General features: G+C 36.0%; 1 protein-coding gene across 1 annotated transcript in view; it reads right to left on the bottom strand.

Annotated features, from left to right (window-relative positions):
• The window catches only part of LOC121876157 (leucine-rich repeat serine/threonine-protein kinase 1-like), a 227,373-nt gene that overhangs the window by 116,644 nt on the left and 87,314 nt on the right, over positions 1–23,415 (bottom strand). Inside the window, exons 8-22 of the mRNA XM_042381100.1 lie at positions 22,960–23,114; positions 20,991–21,161; positions 20,553–20,711; positions 19,160–19,306; positions 18,713–18,905; positions 17,927–18,056; positions 13,439–13,687; positions 12,607–12,791; positions 12,030–12,301; positions 10,716–10,844; positions 8,314–8,481; positions 5,117–5,251; positions 4,716–4,861; positions 1,712–1,856; positions 1,035–1,205 (exon numbers count right to left, since the gene is read on the bottom strand). Of these exons, the coding sequence (XP_042237034.1) occupies positions 1,035–1,205; positions 1,712–1,856; positions 4,716–4,861; positions 5,117–5,251; positions 8,314–8,481; positions 10,716–10,844; positions 12,030–12,301; positions 12,607–12,791; positions 13,439–13,687; positions 17,927–18,056; positions 18,713–18,905; positions 19,160–19,306; positions 20,553–20,711; positions 20,991–21,161; positions 22,960–23,114 (2,555 nt within the window). The remainder of the gene's footprint in view (positions 1–1,034; positions 1,206–1,711; positions 1,857–4,715; positions 4,862–5,116; positions 5,252–8,313; positions 8,482–10,715; positions 10,845–12,029; positions 12,302–12,606; positions 12,792–13,438; positions 13,688–17,926; positions 18,057–18,712; positions 18,906–19,159; positions 19,307–20,552; positions 20,712–20,990; positions 21,162–22,959; positions 23,115–23,415) is intronic.

The raw sequence follows: 23,415 nt of genomic DNA, 5'->3' as shown, positions 1-23,415 counted from the left end.
TACTCATTCTCTAATGATTAAAATCTTTTTCTTTTGTTGGTTTTGTTCACTTACATTGTTTGGGAAGTGGCAGCCATGTACGAATGCCAATACAGAGGTGTAAAGTTTTGTAAATTCACTTTCTTAAATCTCCAGCAGTGAGGAGTGTAAGTTAAATGTTCAAATATGGGTATTGTATTTCTGTAAGATTTTATAAACTTAATTGTCCTTTTTGCTATTTAGTCTAATTATTTGGTAAAAAATACATGCAATTTTACTTACAACACAAAATGTAACAACTAGGCTATATCAGTATGCCTGCAGTCACTGTTCAGAGGTGAGCAATTATACTCTCCATGCTGCCACTACAAACCTACCATTCTTTCTTGTATGATGGATCTTTGTCGTATAAATATTAAACTATTGTATATGTAGTATTAGACAATAGCTGATATCTGAATTTATTTGTTTTTAATAAATCTTTGTCTTGGTAAAGTATATTGTCTATAAAACTAAGTCTCATACCTTTATTCTTCAGCCTTACATGTCCATTATATGACCAGTTATGCCACTTTAAAACACTTTTAAAAATTTTTCACCATAAATGAATAAAACACAAGATAACTGTACTCTACAGACAGTACCTAACCTGTATATTTCCCTAAACCACATAAATATTAAAAGAAAACTATTCTCTCATTGCTACCAAGCTTCATAATCATTAAATTTAAAACAGAGAACATATTGTATTTTCAACCATTATGTCAACCCACAAACTCACTCACAGAAGCATTCTCGCATACAGTATCATCTCATCATTTCACAATAAGATAATATGTATCAAAATCTGCATATTCTTTATTAATTAATTCAAAAATATTTAACAGTAATTATCTAGTACATACCGGTAGTCAAAATTCACAGTACAGTAGAAACAAGAGTGAATCAAAAGGACATAATTATCCAATTTCACCTTCTACTTAGAAACTTTCAAGATTGTGTTTTCAGTAAGTGGAATAAAGTAATAAAATAAAAGGCCTGACTGTGTACTATACCTCTATGGTGTCCAAAACACGTGGCAAGCCCAATTTATCAGCATCAATAACATTGATAAATTTGTCACGGATCATCTGCTGCAGATCCTCACTCCAGGATGGCGGAAATTTTTCTTTAACGAGATCATAGTGCGTGCCAACTATCAACACAGGAGAGTTGGGAGCTCGGGCCTTGAATGGAATATTGAGCAAGTAAAAATTTACTTCTAAAATAGATCTTTATAACAGATTTTTTAAATTTCTTTAATGAAATCTGAACACATTACATACAAGAGAGAACATATTTCATGTACAGTATTTAGATGAATAAAAAATTTAACTATTAAAAAATAACAATATTATTATTTTCATTTAGTGCAATCACTTCTTTAGCAAAATATATATGTCACACAATGGAAATAATAAAGAATGAACAAATGTAGAGCTGTAAGAATTGAATGGATGCAGCTTATTAAGGTCAGTGATAAAGTGGTTTGGAACTGTGTGTCTAATACGAGGGGTAACAAGTATCAGCACGAGCAGCAGTCATAAATGCATACTAAAAGTTAAATAAATTTAGATGAAAAATACATAATAGTGACTCAGCTCTTATTATACAAACAAATATACTCATGTGGATTAATACAATACTGTACATGAATATAAGCACTGGTAATTATAATTACCTAGATACTCACCTGAATATTGACAAGCCACTGTAGAATTTCTGCCACACCCCTCTCCCCATCACTGATTTTCCATACCACAAGATACAAAGATCGCTTGGAGAGGAAATACTGGTGTGTTGCATAGTACTCTTTCTGACCACCAAAGTCCCATGTCCTAGAAGAAACAACAGTTTTATAGCATGTGGAAGTTTCTCCTGCAACTGGTTAATGTTTAAGGTGGCAGCCTTTCTTATATCTACTGTGGAGTCCACCTCTTTAATTAAAAGCTTTGAGTAAATAAAAATAATAAAATTAACATAATTTCAATCAATTTATTGATTGAATGATCAATGGGGCTTCTCAAGATTGACTTAAAAGACAATTGGAGACTGCAAAGAATACTATACGGAAGTAATGGCTTGGTGGCTAAGAAAAATTGGTCTAAGAATTTGAAGTCTCAAAAATGAAGTATGGAAGATACTGAATTTAAAAAGTACTTGCGCTTACACACAAACTAAACAAGTGATGCATGTTAAGACCAGTGACAAAAAAATCCAAACAAAATACACAGTAAGGTTATTGTATCAATTTTAGGGGCAGGTAAAAGTTGGATGGTATGATACATGCAGTACTTGGTCATAGTTGTACCTAATATTTAATCACATTTGAAACTAATCTATGTTACAATTCTAATTTGGGGGCTATTGCCCATTGTACAGCTTAGTGGAAAGAATAGTATATTCATTCACATAATCAGAGCATATAAAAAATCTCTATACAGAATAACCTCGATAAATCGGACTAATTGGGGCAGACCCATTCCGTAAAATGAGAAAGTAAAAAAAAAGTTAAGATATGGAGACAACACTGCTTATCTGAATTGTTTAAAGAAAATCAGTTGTTATGTTATTACTGCACTTAACAACTAAGGTCTTAAGTGTATAACAAGGTTACTAAAAGAATATTACAATAACAATGAAAAATATGAAACAGAACTCTTTGGGTTAAAAATCAAACTTAAGTCTGGTTGTCAACAACTGTTATCACCAAGATGATTGTTATTTACTGTGAAGTGTTATATGTAGGCAACCACAGAATTTGTCATATGAATAAGGAAAAACTGTATACTGTACTGTATAATACTGTACTATAAAGATAAAAATAAGGACAAATAAGTGAAGGAGTACCTGTATATTGTATGTGGAAGACCAGTGTTTATCTGGGAGCAGCTGACAGAGGGGAGTGGGAGGGGAAGGGGGAAAGCAGTGGTGGGCATGGTTCCGCTAATCCGCTAATTAGTGAAGCTAACTTTCTTAGCGGATTAGTGTTTTCGCTAACTTTGGAAACCATTAGCGGACCAATTAGCTTCCGCTAAATTTAATTCCGCTAACTTTAAGTCCGCTAACAAAATTTATACATGTTTGTTCCTGTCTGTTGTAAGCGTGTGACGCCGCGACGCGTGTCTCCAACAGCCAGTCACGCACGCTTGGCTGACTGCGTGTTAGTACGTGTAAACGTGACAAGACATGATTTGTCGACGCCGCGCTGCAGCAGCTGAGCAGCATTGTGTAATTCCACAGTTCTGAGTTCAGTTCACTTACGACGTTGCCACGTTACAGACAGTCTAAGGAGTCTTACAGTGTCAGCGACAGGAGCGTACGTTATCGCTTATTGTTATGGAAGGTGAAGACTGTCAGTGTATGTTGAAAGAATCATAGAATGCAATTGTAAACTAATGTATAATTTCATTTCTCATTTATTTGTTAATTTAATTAGGATTTTTTTGTGTCAATATATTTGGTTATGCTAAGTATTGCATAAGTTCATAACCAGGATGTCATCCAAGGTGTGCGCCAAACAAAATTTTCTAAAAACTTACATATGAAAATTTCAGCTCTCTAGGTCTGTTTTTAAGGGTTTTAGACCCCCCCCCCCCGCCAAAAAAAAAACAAAGCTAAATTCATATAATAAAAGTTAGCGGTTAGCATTAGCTTCCGCTAATTTTTTTAGCTGTTTAGCGGTTTAGCGTTAGCGAAGTTAACTTTTTAGTTAGCAGATTAGCGGTTAGCGAAGCTAACTTTTCTTTTAGCTGTGCCCACCACTGGGGGAAAGCAAGGGTGGGTGGCTCCCTCCCCATCTCTCCCCAAGACTCCTTTAACACTTCTTTATGCATTTTCACAACAATTCTCATATAATTTAGGATTATTTGGTACCAGGTTGATAAAATATTATCCTAAAAGAATGAGCTTTCCTGAAAAAAGTCCCACACTGAACACCATGAGTCATTGTCTACAAAGGGCAAACAGCTGATCGGCTTACTGCAACATCTGTCTTCAACACTTAGTAAATTAGTCCAGTACAGCTGTGTATTTATTATCACTTAATAAACGTGTATTTATCATTACTTAATAAGTAATATTGATTGTAGTGAACAATATTGTGAATCTGCTTATACTCTGGTTTATTCATGAATCATTTTTCTAAGTGTACAAGTAGCCAAATTGAGCCATCATATATCACTCAAAGGTAGTAAATAACATTGTTAGAAGGTATGTTCAAATCAAATACTATACAGTGTGTTATTGTGACCCCTGTTGTAAGCTGGTCTGCTCAAAGCTGTCACACGAACGCATCTTGAGTAAATAACCTTCTGATACAGCTTATCCTTTTATTTTCTAGTCATATTACAAATTACATACAGTATTGTATTTTTCTCTATTACTGAAGATGTTATATTAATCATGATGAACCATAAACCATAAGTGACCAATCATATGAGAAGATAATACTGAATAAATAAATAAATAAACCTGATGAATGTGGCAACACCTGATCAGCCCCAGCCTGCCTACAAACTCAAGTGTCTTAGTTTCCAGTAGGCCTATAGCAAATCTGATTAGACCACTGTACAGTATTCAGAGTCCAAAAAAGCGAATTCCGATAGAATGAAGTCCGATTTATCAAGGTTTTACTGTAATAATATTTATGAAGTTTTGGAATGTACAATGTACTGAAAACACAATCTAATAAGTACCTGAAGACCACTGGACCATAGTTACTATGGCCTCTGACTTTTTTCTCATATATCCAGTCTCCAATGTCAACTCCAACAGTGGACATGCTGGTGCCCCGTGAAGTACGTGTGTTGATGTTTTTATTTCCCATTCTTTTTGCCCAGTGCTATAAACAAGATAAAAAAATAATTAGCTTGGCTGAGTGAGTTCATTTCCACAATAATTAACCCCACACTACTGTTTTTAAATAACTTTTTATTCATTATTTTTAAGTGGTGTAAAAGTTTCTGCTGAAACTTAAATAATATGGTAAATCTCAATAGCAGTACATATATAAAATAATTAGCAAATTACAAAAATATAAAATGTTTGGACATAAAAAATGGTACTGTAATTACAGAAACCTCAAGACTGTACTCACCTCAACTGGCTTTTTTCTGTAGGAACCAGTCCCTTCCTGCCGTAGTTGCTCCAACAGGGATGTCTTTCCAATGCCTTGAACTCCAACAATCATCAATTTCATTCTTGCATATGGTCTTGCATCCTCCAATATGCTCTGCAGTAAACACAATTGTTAGTATCTCAGTTGCCTAAGAAAGTATGGCTTTGATAAATGAAAAAGAGGGTGTACCTTCTCTCAGAGATGGTTCTTCTCACTTGAGATACTCATATTACTGACCACTTTGTAGTCTATCAAGTCATCCTTAAAATTATTCATTTCCTTTTCAGTGAATACTTTTGCCTATCGTATATATGTTATCAGTTCCTGTCATGGTCACAGTAGTAGTTGCGGAAATGTGTTCCTACATCCCCTGTGGTAACCTGTGTCTCCAAACGGGAACGTTGCAGTACAGTATTTTCTCGATTTAATGAACTTATTCGAGCCACTCCCTTTCCGTTAAATTGAAATTTCCGCTAAATTGAATTTCTGTTATTTTCGATCGATTTAGCGAACTAGTTCACAAAATACAACCAGATTCCGTTAAATTTCCTCTAAATAATACGTGATTATGTTAAATTCCATGCCAAATGCACCGCTTGGTGCATAGGGTTTGTTTACATCTGCTCAGTCTGTGATCTGCCACCACAGCGTGTGTTGTTCACTGCTACCTCTCGGTCTACATCTTGGTCAACTAGCTACTGTGGTTAGACATCATGACGAAAGTCTCTCAGAAGTCTCAGAAAGGATATGGTGTGGGGTAGAAAGTCAAAAGAGTGCAGCTATCAATTGGAATTTTTTATTTTGGAAATTATAGAAAAATTTAAAACAAACATCGAACCCTGTAGTTTAAGGTAAGCCATGAATCATGTTTCTAATGTTTCTAAGTACATATCATGTGTCTAAGGTGTCTCCATAGGTGTGAGTATATTAAAGGAATTAATCACAATTTAATGAATTAGTTCACTAAATCGAGTGAAAAATAACGGAAAATTCCTTCCGCTAAATCGAGAGTTCGTCATATCGGATTCCGTTAAATCGAGAGTATACTGTAGCGATCAGCTGATGGGAAGATGGGGGGGGGGATGAGGTGATATGTTTGAAAGTTGATGCCAAGGTCTAGTGCTTATTTATTTATCTGTCCTTAAGAGTGACTTTATTTATCTGTCCTTGAGAGTGACTTTAAGTTTTTTCTTATAAAATGTCACTGAACTGACATATTCTAATTAATTTTATTACAAAGGGCTAAAATTTTTATCTCTTGTGCAAAATATATGACGTTTATATTCAAATTATTTGCTGTCTTGCAAGGATTCTAGCAATGCAAATTACTGTATATTCTCCTAACTATAGTCTGTGATATTATATAAGATACAAACTGTAAGCCTATAACCACCCAACCCTGGCTGGGAAGATGGGGGGGGGAGGTGACAGTGACACGTTTGACAGTTGGCGCCGAAGGTCTGGTGAAGTATTTATTTATTTATTTATGTCCTTTAGATTGAGGTTTTGTTTTTGGTTTATAAAAGTCACAGAAGTGACTGGGGAGAATATAATTTACATTGCTGGAATTCTTATAAGATTGTGATTACAGCAAAACCTCTATCAACCGACCCTCGATTAACCGACTTTCGGATTAACCACGCATCCCGGAAAACTAAAATAAATAAATAAATAAATAAATAAATAAATAAATAAATGGGCAATAAAATAAAAAATAAAAAATAGGAAAATCAACTGTATTTGATTTTTCCGTATCCCAGTGCATATAGTACCTGTATATTGTTTATACAATAATATGCATTTTATGGAAAAAAATATATTGCACATATAGATGCTAAATACAGAATTTGATTTTATTGTGTACGTACACAGATTTCAAATTGGGCGTATTTTTGTTTTAATTGGACGCCATGAGTACCTATCGACCTGGCAACAATGATCAGGCTTCCACGTTTATTCAAAACATCTTCAGGTCCTTAGACTCACTAATCCCCCACCCTACTTCCACCTGTCATTGTGTCAGGTCAGGTCAGTTAAACAACACCCACGAATCTCCCACAGCTCCAAGGGAGTGGAAAATACCAGTCCTTGCTGTAACACACAGCTTCATTCACGACCATATCATTTACATTTTTAGTTTAGACTCTTGGAAAACTCCCCAGCACACAGAAACATTCTGAGGATGTGGGCTAGTGTTTGTCTGTGTAAGATGCATAGTTTAGAAACTCAGAGAGTTTTTTCAAGTTCCGTATATCTCGGCTTATAAGACGGAATTTGAACATTAAAAAAATCTGCCCAAAGTTAGGGCATGTTTCCTTTTCCTCGAATGTAAAGACAATCCATTTCTCTTGTTTGAAATTAGTTATTTGTGCAATTATTTAGATCAGTCAAAATATAATAACATGGGGCAAGAGCTAACTCGAATGATGGGGTTCATTGTTCTAATATACATCCCATCTAATATACCTTGTAATACACTATTCACTTATAAGGTTGAGCCAAATATTCTCCACAATTGTGGAAATCATTGCTCATGTTATATATGTTTGATGGAGATCTTTTTTACAGGGAAATGATGTAATATCTACTGCCAACATTCTGTTAAGTATCATAGTATATTATCTCAATATTTATGGTAGATTTCCAGCATTAAGTCTATTATAAGGAACATTTTGAACCTTCATATCAATGGTGGATCAGTTTTTGTATGTGTAGTAAACATAAATATTGTTTAGGACTGTGTTGCTATCATCATGTCTACGTGACGCTTCGCTTACCGTAGTTTGATGTCATGTGACCACTGGCTTATGTTGTTACACATCCAACTTCCCCATTATATTGAGATATACAGGTAAATGGAAACACACACAAACATACGTACTATAATTATGTGGATTGCTTCCTTTAGTAAACATAATATTAGCATCACTCCTCATCATTCATCACTACCATCATTGGCTATTATTAATAAATATCCTCCTCCCCATCTCGTGTGTTGAGTCTTGACCTGAATCACTCTGCTTAGTTACCAGTTCCACCCTGTGTGTTGGTGGTGGTGGGGAAATTTGGCACAGTGACTCAACATCAAATTCCTGACCCTGACTGTACTTGAGTTAGAAATTCAGTAAAATCTTGCATTACATACTTATCAATCATATTTATTCATAATGACTGACCTTGAGATAACCGATGACATCCATGGTTTTGTACTTCTTACTCTCAATCATGGACTTCAGAGGCTCTTGCAGTGAGCATCCTCGTGTGTTGAGATTCCACAAGCGGGATAAAAGACCCATCTCAGGTGGCAGCTCAGTAATGTCACTATTACCTGATATATTTAAAACCTGTGGACATATAAACAGCTCTATTAATATAGTAGTAAAGCATGGACTTGAGGGTAGACTGTCACATTTTAAATAAATTTGTTTCTGATTATTTGTGAGAGGATTTTCCAATTATCATTTATTTGTATGTGTTTTGTGTGTGTGTCTACACACACACACACACATATATTTACAATGCAGGTAAAGGACAATTACCGTCTCTAGAACGAATGACTCCCTGTCCCAGTTGCGAAAATGCCGGCAACTTTAAAACTACCCACAGACATTCTTGGGTACATTCAGGATATCATCCGCGAATAATAGAGGGCCGTGAAATAAAAATCCACAAAACTTGGGGGGCCCCTTGTATATAACAAATGGCAACTCCACTACGGCAACATGGAAGAAAGTTTTCCCTTCTCCACACTCTGTGTGGCGCTAGTGCAGGAATACTACATGCCATTATTGTGTCAGATGAGTCTATTACACAGTGTGTGCCCTCTAACTTATGTCAAATTATATTATTTGTACAGAAAACTTGCGTTTTACGCGCATTTTATTTTAGCATTTTTTGGAATAACCCGGTTGTTCAATTCATACCAAAAGCTAATTTAAGCGCACCTATTTTTTAAATAACGCAGTCAAGACAGTTTAAATTTGCCGCGAGTATTCGCCTGGTCGCCTGGCAGTGGAGTCGTGTGTGATGCCTGGTGAGGTGCTTGTAAGATATTACAATAAAGTCGCAGTCATATCAACATCAACGATTTTAATAGTATTATTAATAATAATAATTACTGTATTATAATCATGTAAAAATAAAGATTATTACTACTAATGATGAAGATAATGATAATAATAAAGTATTTTGTACAACAACTGTGATAACGTCCAGCACTACCTTTTCTCTGTGCTCTCATTTGCATTGTGTGTTTATCACATACCTTTATAGTGCTAAACGCTGTTTTTCCCATTCAACATCTCTGGAAAATGTCCATCTGCCTTCAATGGGGTGCCTAAAGCTAAAAAGGCACGAAAAACAGGCGTGTGTTGGAGGTTGACCATGTGCTTGGTTTAAGTGAGAGCACTGTTCGTACCCTGTACGGTATATGATGGTTCCCTGACCTGTACCATTTACATGTACAGTACTGTATTCTTATGGGAAAATTATGTTTAATTTACGCCTTTTTTAATTAAGCGGTTGTTTTCAAGAAAGCAATCCCCGCGTAAAACGAAAGGTGGGTGTATGTAATAATCACTTTGTAAGATAATTAATTCTTTCATGATTCACTAAAGAGATTAAATGTGGAAAGAGTATTCTTGAAATTTGATGTGGGAATCTTGTGGCAGCCCTGGATGTACAGTAAGTCCGCGCTTAACGTCGTCCCGCTTAACGTTGTTTCGGTGCTACTGTACATTGCTAAAGTTTAGAGACCAAAAATTCGTTTAACGTCCCGGTGATCTGAAACTACGTGGTTTTGTGTCGTCACGGACTACTTTATATGGTGCATCACCCTCTCTTGTCTGGCCCCACTATGCTCTCTTGGCTCGTCACAGAGTCTCAGTGACTCACCACCCTCCTCCTCTCCCGCCCTCCTCCTCTCCCGCCCTCCTCCGCTCCCACCCTCCTCCGCTCCTGCCATTCTCCCCCCTACCCTCCATCCACCTCCTCTGCTTCACTACCCACCACACACTCGCTCTACCACCTCCGCCCATCGGTGAGTACCAATGCAAACTAAGTAGTTATATATGTATGTACTATATGTAAAAACACCAGAATTTATCATCCAGAGGCAAAAGAAAGGATGCATATACTTTTGATGAATATAAGACACACCCAATTTTAACTAGTAGGGTGAGTTTTGGACAGAATTCATGTAAAAAAGCTTGGCAATATAACAGTAAGTCCTCGCTAAACGTCGGGGTTACGTTCCCAAAACACGACGTTATACGGAATAACGTTAAGCGGATCAAATTTCCCATAAAAAAAAGATAAAATATGGGAGTTATGTTCCTGAGCCTCCCTTTGCCCCATGAAATACATTACATATACAGAAAATCATTGCCTTCTATAGAAAATGCTGCCTCCTAATGAAGGGACACATAAGACTATTTCTTATCCAAGAAATTGAAGATAAATCTAAAAGAAAAATTCCTCACTCTCTTTAGCACAAAGAGTCCCTTTACTTAAGTCTTTGTCAGTACAGAATATAGGAAACAAAAGAACTACCCAGTACATGTATAAAGTTTTAACTTACAGATAAGTTAGTAAGCTCATGAAGTGTTGTAGGTAAATCACGGAGGAGATTGTTGCTAACGTCCAACATCGAGAGATTTGGGAATAATAACCAGGACTTCCTAGGGGTAGAGGCTCGGACGGTGCTTGTCTGAAAATAGCATTATCATAAGCAATAGTATTGCTTATGCATTTGATTCATTCATAATAATAAATTAGCAAGCAAACTATAAGAATTAGTATACAAATGGATCTATATACAGGTACACCACCAATTTTCCGGGAACTGATGGTCCGGCACCTCCTTTAGTCTGGACAAAATTACGAGGGGGCACTTAACTTCCCTCCCTTCCTGACATATTTCAATGGATTTACTGTTACTATTAGTGTTTACTGATATAATAATGCTTAATAGTAATTAATCATGGCACCGTAGCCAAGTTAGACTCAACACTGCAACCACCGGGCTACTGGGCCAAGCTGTGAGGTGTTATGGTTGTTTTTCAACTCATTTTCTGGTAGATATATAAAACTTTCTTCATCTATTTTCACTCATTTACATGCACACACCATCCTAAATACATAATGTGAAAAAGAGTAAAAGAAATAATTGTCCTAAAGGCAAACCTGTACTCAAATGTACTAAGTTAATTACTAAAATTTTTATGTCTAGAGCAAACTATGGTGTGTTTGTACTTAAATTAATCACTATCTTACAAGAATTACAGCAATGCAGGTTATATACTGTCAAGTCAATGCAGTGACATTTTATAAGGCAAAACTTAAACTCCTTCTATTTGATAACTACACACTTTGTTATCTCCCCTCCCTGACAACTGTCAACACCTCACCTCCCCCTCCCCCTTTCCTTCCAGCCAGGGTGAAGGTGGTTTTAGGCTTAAAGTTATTATCTTATAAAATGTCGTTGAGTAGACTTAGCAGAACATAATCTGTATTGCTGGAATCCTTGCAAGATAGTGATTAATTTGAGTATAAACATCACATTGTTTGCACAAGACATAATTTTTTTTAGTAATTAGCTTAGTACATTTGAGTAAAATGTGTGTAGTACAGTAATATGGTGCTCAAAACTATAGCTTTTTCACATTTAATTTACATTTAATATTTGTTTAATTTATGTTTCTAGCAGTTCATGGTGCTCTAGAGACACAGGAGGTGTATAATTAGTGGGTCAGAGTTGTATTGTTGAATTATTATTACCTGACCTCGGTTGGTTCGGCAAAACAGATAATCCAGCAAGGCTTTGGAACCAAGGGTGCCGGAAAATCGGTGGTATACCTATACCATAATTAATTACCAAAAAATATTTACTCACTTCATTTTCATCAACTTCATTTGCTAGTGAAAATTCGTTGTCATCTAGATAGAGGCACAGTCGAGTCAGTTGATTATCCGCCAAGATTAAAGTCCTTAGAGACTCAAGGCGAATATGACGACGATGGATGCAGTGACCAGGTGTTGGGGAAGAACCGAGGGGAGAATTTGTGCCTCCTCGTACACGATTCACACTCAAATTCTGACTAAACTTGCGACCTGTGTAAGTGTAATATGGGAGGAAGGAAAAGGGTAGGTATTTACTAGTCCTAACTACTCGTACAACATAGGGAAGGGAGAAGAAACAGTAACACCATTTGTAGTGCATGCACATTACAATCTTTTTATATACTGACAAGTTCTCAATCCCACCCATTACATTTTAGTATTGCATATTTAAAGCTAATTTTCATTTTTGGGGGCAAGTAAAAATAGCAATATGATCAAATGCACAAAATGCTTGCATTAAAGTAACTTTTGATATGCAGTGCTATACATTGAATACTATAATACAGCCTAAGCTTTACAAATGGAACAAGAATGTATTATATACTAGAAACCAAAATGCAATATCATACCTTGGCATGAAAATCTGCTACTCTTGGAGAGTTCTGCGAGTGCATAGCAAGATGATACAGTAGACTCCAGACTTTCCAGAGACTCACTACGGGCCACAGTGGGCCAGGCTCGGATACGGTTGTGAGATAGATCTAATTGTTTCAAACCAACTGGGTAGTTGCTGGCTGAACCCATTTCATTTAGTCTGTAAAGTGCAGTGTTATACATATGATACTCTGTGAATTAGGTGTGTGAATGAAGACTTCATCAAAAAACCCATATTCTCAGTGAAGAAAAAAAATCCTACCATTAAAATACACACTTTGCTGCAAACAGATCTCACAGACATATAACCATCACAGCAGCCTCACACACCCTCACAGACATACAGCACACTGTCACAGCAGCATCACACACTCTCAAACTTTTACACCATGTCTAGACAGCTATTTTCATTTGTATAAAGAGAAAGTACATAAAAGATTTAATTCACAAATTTTTTGGGGCCTGTCAAGATCTGGGGCCAGGGGCATAGTTTAGAAAGGAAACATCATAGTAGAACACATTTGTTACAGCTTTGGAAAATGATGACTTCAAATAATGAGAGAGTCCGTATTGATATTGATTCCTGCCACCCTGAACAATGTAGGAAAACTTTGCAAAGGTGAAAAAATGTATTTAGATATGTATTTTGGTTTACTGTATTTATATCTAATTACCGAGTTTAAACAATACTAAATAGAATAGAGAAATGGAAACACAGAATGGGAAGTATGACTGAGAATTTTGAGAGCAGAGGGATAGAGAAAAGATGTCCATGTAAATTTGTACAAGTTACTTCTGGTGTCTTACCTATTATAGCTAAAATTGAGACGGTTAAGGGAGAGTGCCAGGCAAGCCAGACCACTGGGAACGGATGTGAAGGCATTGTGGGATAAGTTGAGAGATTGTAAATTGGACAAAGTCTCTTCTTCAGTCTCTCTCACTCCTACCAAGGATTCCTGGATTTCTATTGAATTGGACCACAAGCTGTGATGCTTCAATTCTCGACGACGACAGCAAGTGATGACATTTCCATGCTTCCCTAAAGACAGCACTCCTCTGATGGTGGAAAAGGAAAAAAATAATTAGAAGTATGACAGTCTTATATTCGGTTGCATCTGCCTCAGACTCAGGTATTCACATACTCCAATGGAAAATTGAAAGAAAGACAAAGAAAAATGGCTGTCAATGCATGTGTGAGCCACAAGTGAGTAGTGTTATCTCAGTCAGCCGGAACAATTGGTGCAGAGCATTTCTGGGAATGAAAGATTTCCGGGTAACAAGACGACTCTCTCAAACCTGAAAAAACTCCCCCCATCCCCGGAATTTTTTGGGTACTGGGAAAATTTTCTTGGAATTTTCAAGAAAATGTCCCTCTTAGAAAATTTTAATTCCAGCTATTGGAGAGTTCAGGGTTTGAGGGATTCCGGCTGATGGATATATTACTGTACTTAGCATATAAGGTATTAGTATACACTTCAATTACCTCTAAACCGTTCAATAAGATCATTATCACAACTTCAAAATTTTTGCCACAGAAATGAGTTCGATCCCAAAAGAAGAGAAGGTGAAAGGTTGACTGCCACAATAAAACCAGCATACATGAAGGAAAATAATATGAGTGATTAATGAGTCCAAGGTCACTATCATATATAAATACAGTATATTTACATAAAGTTAAGACCTTTTCTGCATGGTGAGGTGTGAACCCTGTGAGTACTCACTCGTGAATCTGAAGCATTCACGAGTGAGGAGGAGAGGTGGGTTCAAGGGATGACTGGGCAGGTGCGTGAAAAGTGATGGTTTATGGAGGTTGAGGAGGGTGTTCAGGGGCTATAGAGGGATGGGATAGGTTAATTAGTTACTTGTGCAGTTACAATATAGTATTTATTAACACTCTTGGGGTTTTCATATGCAAATTCGCATATGATGTAAAAAATAAAATAAAATAATTTTATGTTTGTGTATGAATGCTGAACACACAAGATGCACATTTGGCAATGTCAGTGCAATGTCAGTGCACTCCAAGGTACCAACACCAGTCTCCCTTTTGTGTTTTTGGACCCAGGATACAACTTTGACCCACATTTCCCATGCATTTCCTTGTGGCTTGTGCTAAATTCTCATGCATCACAGTGATTTCATTTACAGCATTCATAACAATGTTGTGAGAGTTTTGAACCCTGCCTCATCTTGCTGGCGAGGGTGGACAGGTGAGAAAAAGTTAAAAGTACAAGTAGATTGCACCAATTGGTGAACGTGTGGTGCCCCCTGATGCTTCTCCCTCGCAAATTATTATTTTTTTCACAACTTTTCTTCTTTAACTATATTTTCATAAATATGTACACTTTATAACGGAATACGGTTCATATTGCAATCACATGAAATAACGAAGGTATAAAGTGATGCATAAACATTTTCATTAAGAGAAAACAAAACTTTGTTTTCCAGTCGTGCTTATGTATAAAAATAATTATTTTATCATGATTACTTATATATAAGGATTTGGAGATAATTTTCTAACAATGCTAAAGCATAAAATCCCACCTTTCTATCTCAAATAGCAAGTTTGCTATGATTCATTACATACAATTATCTCTTGTATGGTGCAGTCAAGTGCAGTGAGGTAAGCAACAGGCCAGACCCTGCGCATTTTGCGGGAGAGGGCCTGCCCAAATCTAAAAATGTTAAGTAAGGATAGAAATACATTGGAAAAAACACAAATTATGCATATAATGTGCTGCCACAAATAAGTGTGGTATTCCCAGCTTGTGCTTCAGGTCTGAATGATTCTATGCATATTTGCTGGGGGTTTTCTTATGCAACTTTCACTTAATCTATTTTTATCCTCTTCACCACTGATCGGCCCGTTAGCCGCTTGGGCGATCAGTTACATCTCTGCTACACACTGTTGGCAAGTACTGGGCATGCACTGGCTCTTGAATTATCTGAACCTGCTTCAGTGTTTATCCAGTCTGGTCTTGAGAGAGCTCACACTCGGTGCCGTCACAACACTCTCTGGCAGGTTGTTCCATGAGTTCACAACTCTTACTCTGAAAAAGTTACCCCTCACAGTTATCTGGACTTGCGGCTTCTTTAACCTTGAGCTGTGTCCCCTTGTGGGGAGAGCATCCGCCAGCTCCAGGTAGGGGCATTCGACTGAGTAGTGCCCTTTGAGATGCTTGTACACCTCAATTAGATCTCCCCTTGCCCATCTGTAGTATAAGCTAGGCAAGTTCAGGAGCTCCAATCTCTCAGGGTAGCTATATATAGGAAAATGTTGATAATTTTGGTAGCTGCGATATAATTTTTTTTTTTTATATAAAGCCGCTATACTGTACATCCCGACTGTACTGTATATGATATTACTTTACCATCAACTTTTAGTCCATTTTTTGTCACTTCTAACTTCTCTTATTAAGAATTCGGAAAACAGTAGAACCTCAAAAAATCGGACAAATTGGGACAGACTCCAGTCCGAAAAATAAGAAAGTCTGATAAAAACGAATACAGTATTTTCTCGATAAAACGAACTAATTCGAGCCACCCCTTTCCGTTAAATTGAAATTTTCACGAAATCGAATTTCCTTTATTTAGGCTCAATTTATCAAACTATTTCACTAAATCAAGTGCGATTTCGTTAAATTCTGCACCAAACACACCACACATCTCTTGGAGCTTCGGATTTGTTTACATCCACTCAGTCTGTGTCCTGCTGCCATCACAAACTCCTTATTGCCTTCTGGCTGGAAAGAGGGGGGGAGGTGAGGTGTTGACAGTCAGGCGGGGAGATTATTAAGTGTGTAGCAGCGAGGAATACTGTATACAATACATTTTAAGTTTTTCGCTTATAAAAAGCCAATTCTGATTTCTTGAGGTTTTACTGTATAGATTATACAATGTTGGAGATAGAACACAGCCTTGTCTTACTCCCTGTCTAACTGTGAACCAATTAGTAAGTTCATTTTTACCAACACTGCAGCCTCCTGTTGCCAGTAAATATTGTTTAAAATTCTTATACCTCCTTTATTAAAGCAGATATACAAATTTTTTAAAAGATCTAATGCCCGTTAACTCAAAATCCTCAAACCAAATATAGCTTCTGTAGTTCCTTTTCCCTTTCTAAATCCATTTTGCTCTTCAGATAATTCACTTTCTATTCTAAACTTTATTTGACTTAATATTATGTTTAATAAAACTTTGTCGGAATGATCTATTAATCTTATTGTTCTATACTGGGTGCACTCTAAGGCTCTTGCCTTTTCAGGTAATAATACAAATACTGACTTTTTTAAATAATTGGGAAGTATAGGCAGTATAGAATTACATATTTTAGCCAAATTTTATCGCATTCTTGCTCATTTGTTTTATAAATTTTGTTGGAAGCTGATCTACCCCAAAAGCCTAGCATTTTTCATTTTGCTCACAGCTGCCTAAACGTCTGATTTCTGAACTGTCGTTTCAATCTTTATTTTCCTTTCGTTTCTTCCCTCTATTCTATCCTTATCATTGTACTCTGCCCATCTCTCTTTTACTTCTTCTGTCTCAAAGAGGATGTTATTGTCTTTGCTTTTAATTGTCCCACCCCATTTATTTCCTTTTTTCTGGTTCAATTATTTAATCATTTTGTACATTTCTCTATACTTGTATCTTCTGTCATCATCTTCAATCTCCTTGTATTTCCTTTCTAGATCATCTTTCTTGGCCTGTCTGCATTCTCTTTGAATTTCTTTGTTAATTTTTACATAACCTTCACTTCGTTTTTCATATTTCTTCGTCTATCTACTTTCTTTCAAATTCCATTTGTCATCCGTCTACTTTTAGTTTCATTCCTCCTGTCCTATAAGTTTTCCCCAGTCTCTAACATTACTTCTTTGTACCGGGTAATTATTAAATTGTTATCTTGGTCCTTGTTCATCAAATTCACCTTCTAGCAATACTGAAATTCTTTTTTCAGTTTCAATTTCATATTCTATCGTTGTCCCTGTTTTGAGCTTACCTGAATCCCATTTGAGGGGAGGAGGGCTAGGGGAAGCCAGAGACTGGGATGGATGAATTAAATTAAAATCTGGGTCCCCAGAAAGATACAAAACCTTGGAAGATAGGGAAAAACAGCCCAAGAAAGTTTAGAGTGGAGGATTGTGATCGCCCATCTCCCAACAAGGAAAGTGAGGAGGTCCATCAAGCCCTAAGCAAATTACCTGTTTCCATAGTAATATACATCCATACATAAATTATTATATAAATACAATATCAATACTAAAATGTACAGTAGACTTATTCCTTTTCTTTCCATACCTTGGATCTGGGGTCTTACGGCGAGCAGGGGACTCATCAGTAGAATCATCTAAGAGACTAAGCTGCAGATCGCTAGTTGATGATAAGCTGTCTTCATCACTGATCTCACTCATTGCATCTGAACCCATCCCTGAAATATTCATGGTTAGTCATTCCCTGTGGTAATTTGTATGTTATCTACCTAGATTTATAAATTATGAAAATATTAACAAAGAAGAATGAAGGAACAAATCAGAATTCATAGAAATTATGTGCGAGAGAACAATATGCGGAGTAAATATGATAAATAGAATATGAAATACAGTACTTAAAAAAAGGGGGTGTGGCAGTGAAAGAAGTGTCAGGAGAAGAACAGATCAAGGCATACTCACAAGGTATGAACATACAAAGAGAAGGGGAAAAGAAAGACTGGTTAAAAGAGTGTATAACTTAAAGGTGGATAATATCAGACAAGTGAAACCATAAAGATGGAATGATAATAAACATGACACACTAGAAATGAGGGGGATGGACATCCAGCACACAGTGGTGTGTTGGAACAAGCTGAGAAAATGGCATCGAGTTTCAGGGTAAAGACATTCTGTTGACGAGTGATGGTAGCTTGTTTTAAGTGACTGGTAAAGTAAATTTGGAACCTCATTTTTATATGGGAGTGCACACCTGTTTACTAGGCCTTCAGTATGGAATGAGGCAGTGTGACCGGTACTCGACCATCTTCACGTTCCTAAATTTTTTAAGTTAGTTACTACACCCATTTCAACAAAAGTCTCATTTGTGAAAATTAACCTGAATCATGTCCAAGTCCATCCGGCCGTGTAGGAAGGTCATGAAGTAGGTTAAGTGAAGCATTGAGTTCTCGTAATTTTGGAGCAGTCCATATCTTGTATGGCAGTGATGACAATTTGTTATTTGACACATCAAGAAGCTGGAGGGCAGGAAGTGTGAAGATACCATCTGGCAGAGAATCTAGTCTGTTGTCCTGCAAGCATAAACACTGCTATTAAAATCATATCATACTTCTCAGTTTATTCTAAATCAATCTTAATGAAAATTTTAGAGACAATTTTTATTCCCAAACTACTTAAAAATACTGTAATATATATATATATATATATATATATATATATATATATATATATATATATATATATATATATATATATATATATATATATATATATATATATATATATATATATATATATATATATAAAAGACAGAGATTTGCCTTACCTGGAGATGAACTTCCTCTAAAACTGATACTGGGCCCATGAAGAGTTCTTTTTTTGATCCTTTTCTTGGCAGAGTCACAGTACCATCAATAAACTGTCCAATGGTTGGAGGCAATTTCTCTATTTTGTTCTGAGCTGCATTTAATGTCTGAGAATATATGATAAGGTCATAATAATGCAATAAAGACAATAAAGGTTTCAAGCTTATTATACACAGATGCCAAAATACAATAAAGATGTACCTTATTTTTTTCTGGCTGCTATGTCATCATCATCATTATCATCAGTGCTTAATGGCCAGTTTCCACACTTTTGTGGTTCAGTCATGATTAACCAGATGGATGGAACAACTAGATCAAACCGGACTAATTGGGGCAGATCCCAGTCCGAAAAAAGCGAATACCCTATATGAGGCGGGGCAGGGCGGGGTGAAGATAACACTGCTTATTTGAATTGTAAAAAAAAAATTACTTCAACAACTAAGGTCTTTAAGTGTATAACAAGGTTATTAAAGAATATTACATCAACAATAAAAAAAATATGAAACAGAACTCTCTGGGTTGAAAATCAGACATAAGTCTGGTTGTCAACAACTGTTGTCACCGAGATGATTGTTATTTACTGTAAAGTGTTATAAGCACGTAACCACAGAATTTGTCTTATGAATAAAGAGAAAACTGTATACTGTACAGTACTATAAAGATTAAAAGGTAATTTTTCGTTATCCACCAGTCACCATTTTACAAGTTTTTTTCTTACCAATTAATAGATCTCATCGAGAAACAAAAGAATATAATGTACTGTATTTCTTCCCAATATAATAATTTTAAATATTAAAGTAACTTAGAGAATATTCATCAAATATAGTAGAAAACTTCAACATTTTTAAATTTCATGAAATACATAAAGCATAAATTTATGCATTCTTAGTAGGCAACTTTTTTATGTCTGCATTTTATTTTATTGTATTTTTTGCACATACAGCGGTAGAACCTTTTTCCCATAGCCTCAACCGTAGGATTAAAGTGATTGGTTCAACTCTAGGGTGCGTCTTAGAAGTGAGGTAAAATATTTTTTGCATGAAATATGTTCAAAACTCACCTGTTGGCTTACAATTGAGGACAGTTTGTAATTGTGTAAATAAGATATAGTTTATAACAACTTACTTCAATCACTAAGCTTACTCATTACTAAAAAATTTTTCTCCACAAAGCATATCATTCATAAAAGTCATTTATACCTGGTGTACATAGTCTAAAGTCACCCCTGTCACTTAACCCATTGATGAAGTCTTAAATTTTTAATGAGTATTATACATAAAAAAAATAGATAAATAATCCATCAGTTTATAAAACTGTAAAATAGTTTTTAACTGCCAGTAATTTTTGTAATACCTTCAAACTAGGAAGTTGGAAGATCATGTCAGGAAGTTCAGTTAGGGCATTATTAGAAATGTCCAAGCGTGTGATGGCATAGAGAGCAATGACCTGATTACGTGGACTGAGTTTCAACTTAGGATTGAGGTTCACTGAAGCATCCACTAACCACTGGTCCTACAATGTAAGGGATACATTTTTTTTACTTGCAAGGTAAAACAAAACATGATATTTTCAGATAATATAAATATTTATGAAATATCCAGAAGTACCAAGTATAACTTCCACTTATGTTACATTCAATTATGTGGATGATACACCTTGGTGTATTTATGGAAAAGTAAAGCATTTTGAAACTTTTGTTCATTTATCACATATGGTATAATTCCATTATTGAAGTCAAAATGAGGAAAGACACAAAATTCAATGAGAAAAAACAAATAAATTTGTATTCACTTTCAGATATGAGAGGCAGCGCTGTCCATGCCAGTTGATCATCACCGGTGTGGTCGGCGCTAGGGAAGAGTAGACTCCTCCAGCATTTCCCACACCCAGAGAACTGAACTGTTGGCTCGGTTTGATCTCAAGGGCTCTTTTATTCACTTTGAATTCTGGATCTGGATGTGCCTGTAGATGAAACAGTATACAGTATTTAGAATATACAGTATACATTTATACACAAACAAAATGTTGTTCCTAGAGGCAAGGAAAACTAGAGCAAGCAGATTTTATTCCTGACACTGACTGCAGAACAGCTTTAAGCATTCCTGGATAAAAAATGTAAAATTAAAATATCAGAAAATCAAACTGATTATTTTGTAAGCACCTCCCACTACAGTATATAAGGTGGCATATCCTTGATGGAATTTGTGAAACACACATGCTCCCACTAATAAGTCAAACTAAAAGAAAGCAAAAATAAAAATAAAGAAGGTATCAAAAGAACACTATCTAACCTTTGTATTTTTTGTGGGTTTCAATCATTATCTTGTACAATATCTTTTCTCTTTCTTCTTTCATAAAAGATTTTTTCTGAACTGTATTTTTTATTATTTTTTTTTTATTTCCTTAACCCTTACGCCCCGGGTGACATACCAGAACGCCCGACTGGCACGCCCCGGGTGACGTTCCAGAGCGCTTGCCTTTTCCCGCCACATTTTAAATGCCCAGAGCTGGTTATCAGGTTCCAGAGTGACTATTTGCCTGTCACACCACATGCTCAGCCACAGGGAAGCTTCCGGAATGTAATTACCTGCTTTTGTTTGTTTCATTTTCATTGTTTGTCCATTTTATCATGTTGTATCAAAGTAATACAGGGACCCCCCCCCCAACCAAAAAATAAAAATCGCGGGGGTTAGGTTCTCAATGTGGCTGCGAATCGCTAAATCCGCGTACAACATTTGCAGACGGGGGGATTAAATTTTTACTTGTGTACAAAGAAATGTATATTCCCTTTATATGTTTGCCTTGAGGACAATTATTTCTTTTACCTGTAGTATTGTATATGTGTGTGTGTATGTAGACACACACATACAGCCACTCCTCGACTTACGACGGGTTAGGGACCCAAATCCAGGTCGTAAGTCAAATTGTCATAAGTCGAAAATGCGAAGATAATACATAGAAAATCTAAAATGGGTGTCTCTTTTTCTTCTCAGCACTACAAAACTCTCACTTTTAAGCTTGCCAGCCATTTTAAAGGGAATTACAAACGAAAATTTTGTCAGTACACAGCGCAATCACTGATGTTGGGACTCGAAAATACGTATGTAACTTGAAAAAAATTTGGTACGACTGGGGCAGTCGTTTGTCCGGATGGTCATAAGTCAAGTAGGTCATATAAAAATTGGATCTTCATAATTAAGGGAATGCCTATACATCTTTCTACTAGTACCTCTAAATTGTACCGACACATCTTCCTCTTTCCAATTATTTTCTTCCTAAATAATTAATCTGAATATCCTTTGCTCTTCTTCATCCTTTCCTTTCTGCCCACTATCAATCAAAATCTTCACAGCCAAACTGTTCCCATCGAACACTAACTCTTTTTTGCCTTTGGCTAACCTTTACTTTCCATGTTCATCCTCAACAAAACATTTTTCCTTTATCCATACTGTTTACAGCAGGTAATGACTCAGAGCTACAGGTGAACACTGCCTGGATGAATCCTTCTAATTCATACTACACCCACTGCCATAAAAAGATATCGCTGTGATGTACAGTAATTTGTTCCCTAAAAACTATACTGTACATGAAATAAACACTGTTGATGGCTCTTCAGCATGTATATTGTGGAATTACTACTGTACTTCATATTTCACTCCCTTCCTCAGTGTAAGTTAATACAACAAATAACACTGAAAGAAACAGTGTAATAGATCATTTATGGAGCAGCCCTTTTGGATAAAGACATTAGTTTGCAAACCTTGAGTGCCAGGAGTTTGGACACGATGATTTCATCCTTGGCATGAGCAGCAATAAAGAGTGCTTTGCACTCATCATCTCTGGCATGGCTTTTAAGTAGCAGGTCCAGCATGCCAAGATCTCGGTTACGACATGCTTCTACCAGTGCAGTTGAGCCTGTTGGAATTGTTATTGTTTTATATTCTGGTAAAAGTTATTTTCTATGCACATGCAAAAAACATTACAATAACTTTTGGTCTATTATCCTGATAAGTATTAAAATTTGGAAAACTATACTAGAAATGTGAAAACCCAAAATACATTGAGTACTTTTATTGTAATCTCTTTGTAAACTGGTGACAACTAACACATCTTTACCTTTCATTGTTACACCAATAATGACTAATAATATTTAAAATATACAAAAGCATTAAACCTCGACCATTCAACAATGATCGTTACTCATAAAAATTGGGTA

Source organism: Homarus americanus, unplaced genomic scaffold, assembly GCF_018991925.1.
Source record: "Homarus americanus isolate GMGI-L3 unplaced genomic scaffold, GMGI_Hamer_2.0 scaffold33468, whole genome shotgun sequence".
NCBI classification, from domain to species: Eukaryota; Metazoa; Arthropoda; class Malacostraca; order Decapoda; family Nephropidae; genus Homarus; species Homarus americanus.
Note: the sequence above shows the minus strand (reverse complement) of the source record. Positions and strands in the feature narration are given on the sequence as shown.